Here is an 11472-nt window from a genome sequence, read left to right on the forward strand (position 1 = left end):
GAGGAAAAAATTGAATCAGAAAGGTTACTGCCAGCTGTAGAAAGAGAGAGAATACCGGCAGCGGTAATAAAAAGAGAGGGGGTTGCGGAGGTGGCAGTAGAGAGAGAAAGGGGCGGTGGCAGCGGTAGGAAGAGAGAGAGTGTGTAGGTTTTTTATTGTTAATCGATTTTTGGCTCTGATGCCATGTGGAGAGAAAATCTGAACTGAATGGCTTGAATGATCAATGTGATGCCAAGCCCTTTATTTATAATGATATGGAAAAATACAATAGTACATAATTACCTTACTGGGAATAAGAAATAACAAACGGAATAAAAAAGACCAAACCACAACTATAACTGAACCAACCAACACTTTTCTAGGGTTTTTAGGATGGGGTTGGGGTTAGGGTTCAAGTTGAAGGTAGAGAGGGGTAGGAGAAAGTTATTAGAGTTTGGGCTTTGGGTGAATAGTTAAGGAAATACAGGGATTTGAATTAATTAGGGTTCTAGGGTTTAAGGGAGGAAGATGAATTGTAGGATTTTAATAAACTATATAAGGGTGGGGCAGTGATAGGAGTTTGAAGAATGAACTTAGGAATGGAAGGGCACTCGATGGCTGCTGGAAATCGACTGTCTCTAGGCTGCCACAAGCTTGAAGATTTAGGATGCTAGAAAATTGCAGAAAACAGTAACTCTTGGGAACCCACGACTCCACTCAAGTCTTCCTTCAATGCTATTCTTCATTCATTCAAAAGAAACTGTTTTGTTTATAAGGGGGTGGCTCTATTTATGGCCTTACAACCATAGAACAAATTTCCACCGAAATATCTACATTTTTCAAAATCAAAATGAAACATGCAGGATTTCGCTTTGTTACAATGTTAACGGTCTGAAATTTTGACCAAAATTGGTAGGTTTCGACCATTTTCGGTCAATTATTCCTTATAAAATCCACTATCTTGATCGAAACCTGCCTGGTTTCGACCTATATTTGCTGATTTCTCTTGTTTTTTGTAATTGCTAGTTGCTACCCCATTTTCACCCTATTTCCACAACTTCTTTGCCTTCAAACACCTATTAAGCCACAACAGTTATTCATGGGCCAAGCCCAAACTACAAAGGAAACTCCGAGGCCAAAGGTGATATAGGCCTTACAACTGAAGGAAATCATACTAGACAAATAAGAAACCTCATTGGACTTAACAAGGGAATCGAATCTATTTAGGATAGGATTCCCTCTTACAGTTAGACTAAAATAGAAAGGCTCTTGTTTTAAAGATTTCCTAAACGAATAAAATTACTGAAATAAGGCTACCTACGTTAAGAAGGAATCTAACTTGAAAATAAGACTCCAACACTCCTAATCAAACTACGATTCTAACCACTTAAATAAAAAACAAAAAGTAGACATTGGCTCCTAAAAATATTTTATTACTTCCAAAACCATTTGGAGCTTCAAAAGGGAGAAAAAATGACCCTTTTGTGCCCTTTAGGGTTTGGCCACCTTGTAGGGCCACCGATCAGGGTGGGCCCAATATATGCCTTCCCCTATGGGTGTCAATCCTGGTTACATCAAACAACGAAGTTTGATGCAAAAGTTGCAATGGTTTGAGAGGAAAGAAAAGTCCACGGAACTAGGTATGGCATGACTTAACGGCTTCATTTATAGCACATCTGGTTATGTGATTCCATGGATTTCAAATCCATTGATACACATTTGGTTACTTTTGTTAATGATTTGCATCAAAATCAAGAATCACATAGAGTTATAATTTTGCCTAGGAACGAAATTATTTGATTTCACAGTTTGACGTTAAATCCATGGACTGTTCCAAACTAACCTTGACTAAAAAAATCCTTAAGTAATCATGTAATTTCGAAGATGAATCAGTTCATAGGATCAGGGTAATCAAACAGTTTAGTTTAATGAACTATGATCCTATAGATTCTTATTACATGTATTTGAAATTGGAAACAATGCAACCATTGATGGAACTCACTATTTGATACCCTACTTCCTGTGGCTTGAAAGAAATGCTACAAGATACGAAGGGACTGCTCAGCCAAATATATGCAAAAGACAATAAATGTCACGAGGGAGCTGGCTTTGCACGAGTATAAAATTCGTGATAGGACTATTATTCCAAGTTTCCTGATGCCGCCAAGGAAAATAGGAGTGTGTATAAAACTAGCTTGCAGAAAGAAGATGGCAAGTGATGTGGGCGAGGCCCCACCTAGGATGGTTAAGGTTCTCAATACTGGTGGACGTTCAATAGGGAACCCAAGGTGCGGGTGCAGGAGGGCTATTTCAAGACACAACAACAGTCAACAAGGCTCATTGAAGCTTAGCGAGTATACCTGGGTGTTTGAACAAATATTAGGCTGACTTAAAAAACTAGTAAGAGAGCTGGACGTGCAAAACTGCAATGACTATGGATTTAAAGCGACTTGGCAGCCATGGTCATGCAAGCTCAAACAGGTGAAGTGACTTGGTTTGTGTCACAGCATGAGTGGGACCTAAAACAGTACAGGGATGGAATAGTATGGAAGATATTGCAGTGCTTTCACAAACAAACATGGAAGCAGATAATTGGCTTTGTGAGCTGCTAATAAAAGTCAATTGGCACAGATGGAGTGCTGACCTGTGATGATTTGGACTGGAAAAAGATGCATTAAGTAGACCAAGAATCAGGTTCTGACGTCAGAAGAGAATGATGGGATAATCCTCAAGTAGCTGAGTTTCTGCCACGATACTCATGTTAGCAGTGAGAGAGACTGTTTTTTCTTTGTCAGGTATATTTGTTTCTTTTGCTGCATATTCTCCGATGACTTCTTTTTATTTTTCATAGAAAAGACCTCTAAGTGCACGAGTGCAGTATTTTTTTTTTGGGGGGGAGTGGGGGGGGGGGGGGATGGGGTGTGATTTATGGAATTTTGAGGTTTGAGAAAGATCCCATTCATTAGGGTAGAGAAATTCAACTATGATGGACATCCAAAATTTTATTTTGTCTCTCTCTCTCTTTTTTTTTTTTTTTGCAGGGGTTTGGGGGGGGGTATTTGCTCATTCGTGAATAATATCGTAATTAGTAAGCAAATGGAATACAGATATTAAGCATATATAGGTGCAATACAAGATTCTACACTGATATAAACATTGTGTGGCACTTGGCAACACCTAGGTGCCACCTTCATAACTATGTTCAGAAGGCATATAAGTTATACAGATCTAACTATCTAAGTACGACCAAGAGCCACTAAATGAAATACAGTACATGTAGTTTACTTTTTTTGTTTAAGTTATTTTTATTTATTTTAAATCATTTAGATTATGTCCTAAATAACCCAACAAGTAATCTTTTCGTTTCTGCTATATAACAGAATATTTTGAGAGAACAAGAATGATTTACAAGTGCAAGCAACGTGGCATATGAAGGAATTGAAAACAAACATATCAACCACAACCAACAAAGTCAACAAAATAAACCGAAAGTAGATCGTCTAATTAATGCAAAAGCAAGAGAAGCATCCCATCATTCCTTAGTACTGTATCTACTGGAACTACTAAAAAAATATAAACAGGCATGAAGGCATAGATTACATCACCTTACTTCCATTGTACAAAGGAAGTGTAGCCCAAAGAGTTACATTCCTTGCATGCCCCTCAAAATGTTTCCTTCATCTTTCATTAGTCTTCATGCAGATGTAATGCTTTGCTATTTTACACATTATTCAGCCAGCTTCGGCTCCAAACATTTGTGCCAAGAATTTATCAAGTTCCCCAGAATTTGGCACACCATCTATGCTTTTACTATCAGAAGGCAATGAACGAATGCATCCAAGAATATGTTGTACATCTCGATGTAGCCTGGAACATCAGGACACTGGATTTTAGTACTGCTAAAACTTACACAAGGAGAGAAGATTAGGAAAAAGGGGGCAGAATTCCACATGATGTAGACTATGCCACAATACCGTTTCTTTGCTTGAGGAGTGGTAATCTCCAACTGTGAAAATGCTTCTGAAATTTGATGATGGAAAATTTGAACCACTTGCCTGCAAGTAGCAAAATTATGTTTTGTTTTTTGGGATGAATAAATAATCAATTAAAGACGAAGAAGCAAACTACAAAGGATCCAAAAGACAGGATCAAATAGGAGTATGGAATTGGGAGTTGAGTCCTCAGGATACAACAAGGAGCCTGTTTCCTTGGGGAATCAACAACCCGGGGATGGGGAGCGTAAGAGATCCTAGAAGAAACCTCAAACTATATAGCATTCCAAATAGTGTCTATAGAGCGGGATTTGGAGGTCCAGCGCCTAGATTTCGCTCCCACCACAATGGTGGACTGTTGCACCAAAGACAAGCTTACCAATCCGATCACAACTAGAGGTACCAGAAAATTTACTCAAAATCCAAGACTAGTCACGGACAACCCCAAATGAGCGGCCAGACCGGGGCCAAATGTAGCTAAGGGCTTTTCTCTAAAGAGCGCTAGATAAAGGGCAAGAAAAGAACAAATGCTCAATGTCCTCAATACCATTCCAGCACATGATACAATTTTGGCTCACAGGAATGTGGCGGGAAAGTAGGAAAGTCTTGGTAGGTAGGGCTAGGTTTAGGGCTCTCTAGAGGGTGAGGGAGTGACGGGGAATGTGATCTTTAAACCAAACCAATGGGGGCCAGGGGGGGGAGGGGAGGGGTGGCGGAAAAGGTTCCAAGCAGAGGAGGTAGTGAATGATTTGGTAGTGGAGGGGTTCCAAATAAAAATATCATGGAGGTGGGGAAAAACGAGGGGGGGGGGGATGATTTGCGTGAGACTATGGTGAGGGGATGGAACCCAGTTACCTAGGAACCTCTAGAGATAAACTCCGCGAGAAGGGTAGATTTGGATATGCGGGCTTCATAGATTGTGTGGGGAGGGAAGAGCGAGAGGAGGATTCCCATCAGATGCCACAGATCTAGCCAAAAAGAAGTAGTGGAACCATAAGAGATATGGGTGGTAATGGTAGGGAGAGCTCTGGGACGGAGAAGAAGAAGCTTCCTCCAGGTCCATGAAGGATTAGAGGGGAAAGAGACAGTCCAGAACGAGTTAGATTTGAGAAAATAGGAGTGCACCCAATTAACCCAAATAGAGTTGTGTTTGGTGACTATTTTCCAGATGAGCTTGAGTAGTAAAATTATGTTATGTTGCAGGCATCATCAAGTAAGCATTAGGCATTAAACTTTCCCTTTACTAAAGTCCGAACATAATCAATGGAATAATCACATGATACACAGAGACCAGAACTCCAAGAATAGGCTGTAGATAATAATAGAAAACTAGAAAACATAGATTCCACATGGACCAGATGGTGCTTGCAGCAACGAAGGAAATTTCTGAAAGGATGAACAACTTCCTGTCTTCTTGTGCTTTAGGTTAGTGACATGAACACAATGACCCCCTAGCCGAAACCTTAAGTGGAGCCCACATAATAGATCCAAGACGCCTCCATAGGCTGGCCGAATCCTGTAAGAGGGGTATTTTGGGAAATTTAGCCCTTAACTTACCTCTGAGTTTTAACTTGGGAATTATTTCAGTATTTCATTGAGTCAGTTTGAGTCAGTTTAGGATTTGCTTGGAGAATTCTATTTTGAGTTAGAGTTATTTTGAAAGAGTTGGTTCTTTAGTTTTAAGTTATCTAATTAGCATGTGCTTAAAAAGTAGCTTAAAGTGTCTTAATGAGATTCCAATATAAGGGTTGTAACCTTGTGGTAATTTGATTCCTCTTTTAAGTGTTGAAGAGTCCTGTTATATATGTAATAGCACCCTATCAATAAGGAGATCCTAGTTAGAGTTAGACTCTATTATTTAAGTCTATAAATAGCCTATTCATGCATTGTTATTTTCAGATTTAATGAATAAGAATTTGAGTTAATAGCCTGAGTGTTGGCAAGGTTCCTAAGAGTGGGACCCTGCAGTTGTCTTTGAAGCTTTCAATTTCGTTTCCAGCATTCAAGCATTCCTTCAAGTTCAGAAGCATCAGACCAGCAACCCCAACAATTATTCAAGTAAGTCCAAGAGCCCCACCCCATTCCCAGCTTCTTTCTTCTGTCCGCAGCCCTTCCCACCCTTCCCCCTCTCTTGCGCAAACCCTAGAGGCCCCTCCCCCATCAACCGTAGCATTTTCCAGCCCCCTCCCTTCTTGTCTGACCTAGAAAACCCCCCCCACCTCATCGCAAATCATCTCTGCCCCTTCCCCTCTGTTTCTCTTCAAGTCCTAGCAGACCTAGCCCCTATGCTAGCACCCGCAGGCCCCTTCCTCTCCCATGGCAGTCAAATCCCAACCCCATTAGGAAACTCTAATTCTGAACTCTGTTCAAGCCCTTTCTACCCAAACTAGAACCGCAGAAGCCTCTAGGTATCATTCCTAACCTTAGTTTCCCCAAAGCAGCCCAATTTCTGGAGTTTGAAAATTTCCTGCACTTCATCTTCGTCAAGTGATTTGCAGGATTTTCGAAAATTCCCAGAAAACCCTAATAGCATATACCTCAGTCCCTCAACTTCTGACTTATATATCAGTCACATTCTCAGTTCTGAACAGTAAGACAGCAAGCCTAGCCCCTCTCCCAACTCTAGCCGAAACCCTAGTTTGCCTAAAATTCATATCTCAAATCTGAGTTTCAAAGTCCAACAAAATTCAGATCTGAATTTCATTCTCAACAGGCTTGAATTGTTCTAAAACCCCTAAAACCCCTTTACCAATTGCTGGAATTTCCTGAGCAGCCACAAATCTAGGGAAATTACAGCTTTGCCCTTAACCTGAAGTCTGGTTTCATTTTTTTCTCCCAATGTTGAGTTCGGTGAAGCGATTGGATGAATCTAGCTGAGAAATTGCTTAAAATCTGGAAATGATATGAGAATTATAAGAAGAAAATATATAAGAATACTTAGGCTTGCAGTCACACTCCAAATAGTAGAAAAATGACTCACCATCAATAATTCTCAGTAGTTTCTATGAAAATCAAAACTTCTCCAAGTAGTATTCCCACAAGGAAGACTTAGATGTGTGCAGTGTGTCAGTGGTCCCATAGGCATCTAAGTGGTCAAGTTCAACCTAAAATAATCACTGGCACCAGTCATAGTAATCCTCGCAAATCACAACAATGCCATATTACCAATAATAAATCGAGTGGGCTGACTAGTGAGGTGGCTTTTGAATCCTATATAGCATCATGGGACCTCTAAGATGAAACCTCATAAAAAAACAGACATCTGTACAGGACCAGATATGTGAGGCAACATCAACCTTAGTTCCAACGACAGCAATTTGATGTCCATCAACAGTAGCAAAGGGGGATGGATATTCCTCCCACAATTTAGACCCAGATAAAAAAAAAAATTTACATAAGGAATCTCATTCTAAATTTTCTAATTGAAGAAGCGCCTATCTCATGACAAAAATGAAACAGAGGAGAAAATTATAGTCCACTGGACATAACAACAGTAAGCTATGTATATTATATGACTACTTTGTACACACTGGGAAGTTAATCTCAGGCCTCACCTAAAAATTGCTTGAACATCTGCTTCATGCAGAGTACGAGATAAGACACGTTGAAGAAAGCCAACTTCCTGTAGACAAACAATTTAACAGCCAATCAGGACTAACTGGTTAAACACCGGTCACAACAACCAAAAAAAGAAAAAAAGCAAAAAAGAAAAGACAAGACAGAAGTTTGACACAGATCAAACAGAATAAGAGAAAAAATTAAGGCATAGAATACAAACAGCACTGCACCTTAGTTAAAGACTTAGCAAACTGACTGGGCTGTAGATCATTGTCCTCTGGTCTATTCCAACCCTCAACAATTCGACGTAAGTCACGCAAATGTACTAGCAATCTTTCCCTCATTATCTGAACTAACTTCGTATGTATCTCATCACGATGAACCTTATAATCCTGCAATTTGAACGGTTGAAAGAAAGAAATTCCAATATGAATAACTGGAACTGCCAGCATGCTTAATCAAACCATCAACCACATACATTGACACATTTGTAGTAAATTTGGAATTCTCATGAGAAAATATTTACAGAAGAAAGTGACAGAAAACTTATTTATTTATTTGTTTGATAAGTTATAATGGAAGTTAAATGAATTAAAATATTTTTAAATAATATCCTCAAATCATGTGGAATCAATCTAGAGAGCAACCTTTGTGCAGCCATTTAGGATGTTCCAATGTGACCAAATGGTCATGGGTTCAAGAGAGGAACAGCCTATCTACAAAAGCAGGGTGAAGCTGCACCTGTTATATCATGCCTAGACCCCAGTGGGTGGAGCCTCGTGCAACAGGTACACCCATGGGGCATCAACCTAAAAATCAAAACATGGATAGTCCAAATATGTTAACTTAGAATGCCAACATACATAAAAATGTATGCAGTCCCATGTCTTGCAATGGTCCCCACACCCATTAATTCAATAATACAATGTGACATGAAACAGCTTCAGCATTTGAACAACCAACAGTAGTTTGTTTCTTACTCCGCCATGTGACCAAGTTGACACCAAAAAAGTGTATTAACCAGAAGTTCATTGTCAATCATCATGAGAACTAGCCCAGTCAAAGTCAATGAATGCCTCCACTCGAAGATAATCACGTAGAGGGGTTAAAAAACTTTGCATGGGCAGCCTTCAAATACCATAACATCCGTATCATAGCATCCCAAAGGGAAGTATGTTATGCTTGTATTGGCTGACCATACTAACTACAGGAGCTGTTCAACTGAGTATGAAACAGATAGATCAGCTTGTTTACTAACTTTTGATAAAGGCCTTTATTCACAGGGTCATCCATTTACCCAGAGAAACGAGCATTTGCTTCAAGAGGTATGCCAGAACGTTTACATCCAAACATGCAAATCACAGATAGCAAATCCAGTGTAATTCCTTTGAGAGAGATGATACAACCACAATGCCAATCAAATGCTTCATTGTGCCAAGGTCTTTGATTTCAAATTTCTTCCCATGTCATAATTTTAGTCGAGCAATCTCTTTGATGTTGCTGCCTGAGACTACAATATCACAAACATAAATGGCAAGAATGGCAATCTTGATCCAAACCGCTTAATAAAAAGGATGTCTTAGTATTGCATTAAGCTGTAGCCAAATGTGACCATTGCCCTATGGAATCTTCCAAACCAAGCCCATGGAGGCTGCTTTCAACCACACAAGGTGGGCTTCAACCAGTACACCATCCCATAAGAGTGGCAAAAACAGTAGAGACATTGAGATAAGCTTCTTTCTACAATCTCTTGTGCACTCTTTATATCTAGTTGTTGCAGCTCCCATCTAGGTTAACCGCATATGAAAAGATGACACACATCGTGTTCATTATTGCATGAGCGGTAACGTATCTTGGTAATCAAGGCAATAGGTCTATGTGGATCCTATAGTGAAAAATGAGCTTTTTGCCTATTGATTGTGCCATCCATATTTTGTTTGACAACAAACACCCACTTGAAGATAACATTTTTTATTTTTTCTATGAAGGGAGAGAGACTAAGTCCCTAGTGGCATCTTTCTTTTTTTTGGATGAATAAATAATTTATTAAAAAAACAGACGCAAATACATCAAGCCCAAAAATTCACAAAGCTAAAGAGCAAGAACAAAGCTAAATGGGACAGGACCCAACAAAAATGGGCCGAACAGAGGCCAAAAGAAACTATTTTGCAGAATTTTTCTTTTTCTTTTTCTTCTTTCTCTTGGAGGAATTGAGACCAACCAGGAAGTCATTACCGAGTGGGTTGTACCCTTTGATAGGACGATTACTCCGTCTACACTCAACATGATCAAAATCATGCGTAGGAGAGGAGAGCGGAGAGTCAAGAGTGGGCACAATAGGGGTTAATTCACAAATCAAAGGTTTGGAAACGTGAGTGTCGTCTGAAGAGACTAAGGTCTGGGCTTCAGTAAGTGTGGAAAGAGGGGTTGAGAGTTGGGCTAGGGGGAGAGCCACGATCAAAGGAGGACGATGGGCAAAGCAAGATGGAATTAGGGTGAGAATAAGGAGGGGGACCCAAAATAGAAAATGGGCCAAGAGATATGGGCTTGGTTCGAAATTTAAGATGGGCCGCCATAGAGGGAAAGGGAGAGGGTTTGAGGGTGGATAAATAGGGGGATTGGGAGAGAGGGGCAATATCGCTAGGAGAAGAGGGAGAAGCGGTAAAGTGTAGCAGAGAGGAGTCAGCGCGATCCACGGCTTTGTTCGTCGAGGAAGGAGGAGCTGATAGGTTAATGGAGGCGTGATCAACATGGATCAGAGCCTCTATACCATCTTCAGAAGGGTCAGGCGGCTCTCCAGCATTGTGAAGCAGATCGATAGAGATGGAAGCCGGCGGAGCTCGATCCGTGTGCAGCAGCACATCGGAACTGGAATCAGGCAGATTGGCAAGTCCAAGTGATGCAGTGGGAATCTTCAGCGTGGCTACAGGGTCACCAGAGACCAGACTATGGCAGGAATGGTTCAGGACCTCGGGAGAAGAGTCGGGCACCACCGGCGGCAGAGATTTGGACAGTCTTCTTCTACTGTAGGTGTTTGCAATCACCGGAGGAGTAGCAGTCGCCGGAGAAGAGACGGAAGGCCTTGCAGCATCAACATCAGGGTCCTCAACATAGATTTTTTCTAGGGTGTCAATCATGGATTGAGGAGGAACTCCGTCGAACAGATCAGCAGAAAGAAAGCGATTGTCGGGGAGACCACCATCAGCGGTCATACGGTCTTCTTGGCTAGGCGGTGAAGGGGCTAAGCAGGGATGAACGGAAGCATTAGAGGAGCATGAACGGTCTTCCTAGTGGCATCTTTCTTGACGGCATGCATTTTAATGTTCATGGTAGCCTCCCACTTCGGATCACAAACAGCTTTATAACAGTTTGCAGGAAAAGAAACAAAATGACAATGAGGAAATAAAGGCAAATATGAAGGGGAAAGAGAGTCATTCAAAACAACTCCAGAAGTGGCATGTTGCATAAAAGTTTGAACCCGTCTATGAACAACAGGACAAAATTCAAAAGAAGGATCTGAAACAATGGGTGAAGGGTGAAGAAAGATTAAATGGAGATTGGGTATCCAATGCAAGAGGAGTTAGTGTACCTGGAGCAGCTAAAGCGGGGTTTATTTGCATCCTATGAGCCTGATGGAGTAGGTATGGGTAGTGGGACATTTCACAATGGGCTAAGCATCCCCTAAGGAGGAGATCCTGCTAAGTAAGAGAGCTGGAATCCAAAACAGAAGACATAGGAATAACAGGGTAGGAATATCAAGCATATCAAGCATATCAAGCACATCAGCATTGACTAAGACACCCTTTAGGCAAGATGCTGAAAATTTTGGTACAACTTCATTGACAACATACATAGTCGCATACACATGGCGGCTTGGCAGATGAAGGCATTGACAACCCTTTTAAGTAGGAGACAAGCCTTAAGCATGGCTCAAGATCTTGCT

At 40.8% G+C, this 11472-nt stretch overlaps 1 protein-coding gene across 2 annotated transcripts in view; it reads right to left on the minus strand.

Moving 5' to 3' along the window:
• The window catches only part of VPS54, a 96397-nt gene that overhangs the window by 21275 nt on the left and 63650 nt on the right, over positions 1 to 11472 (minus strand). The window contains exons 15-18 of one of the 2 annotated variants that reach the window (XM_089139668.1): positions 7760 to 7921; positions 7526 to 7593; positions 3954 to 4034; positions 3585 to 3846 (exon numbers count right to left, since the gene is read on the minus strand). In XM_089139668.1, the coding sequence (XP_088995794.1) occupies positions 3711 to 3846; positions 3954 to 4034; positions 7526 to 7593; positions 7760 to 7921 (447 nt within the window). In that variant the 3' untranslated portion in view covers positions 3585 to 3710. The remainder of the gene's footprint in view (positions 1 to 3584; positions 3847 to 3953; positions 4035 to 7525; positions 7594 to 7759; positions 7922 to 11472) is intronic. The other variant, XM_089139669.1, reaches the window with a different exon arrangement.

The sequence above is a fragment of the Hakea prostrata genome, chromosome 11 (assembly GCF_041222555.1).
Source record: "Hakea prostrata isolate BN-2017 chromosome 11, UWA_Hpros_2, whole genome shotgun sequence".
Taxonomy (NCBI): domain Eukaryota; kingdom Viridiplantae; phylum Streptophyta; class Magnoliopsida; order Proteales; family Proteaceae; genus Hakea; species Hakea prostrata.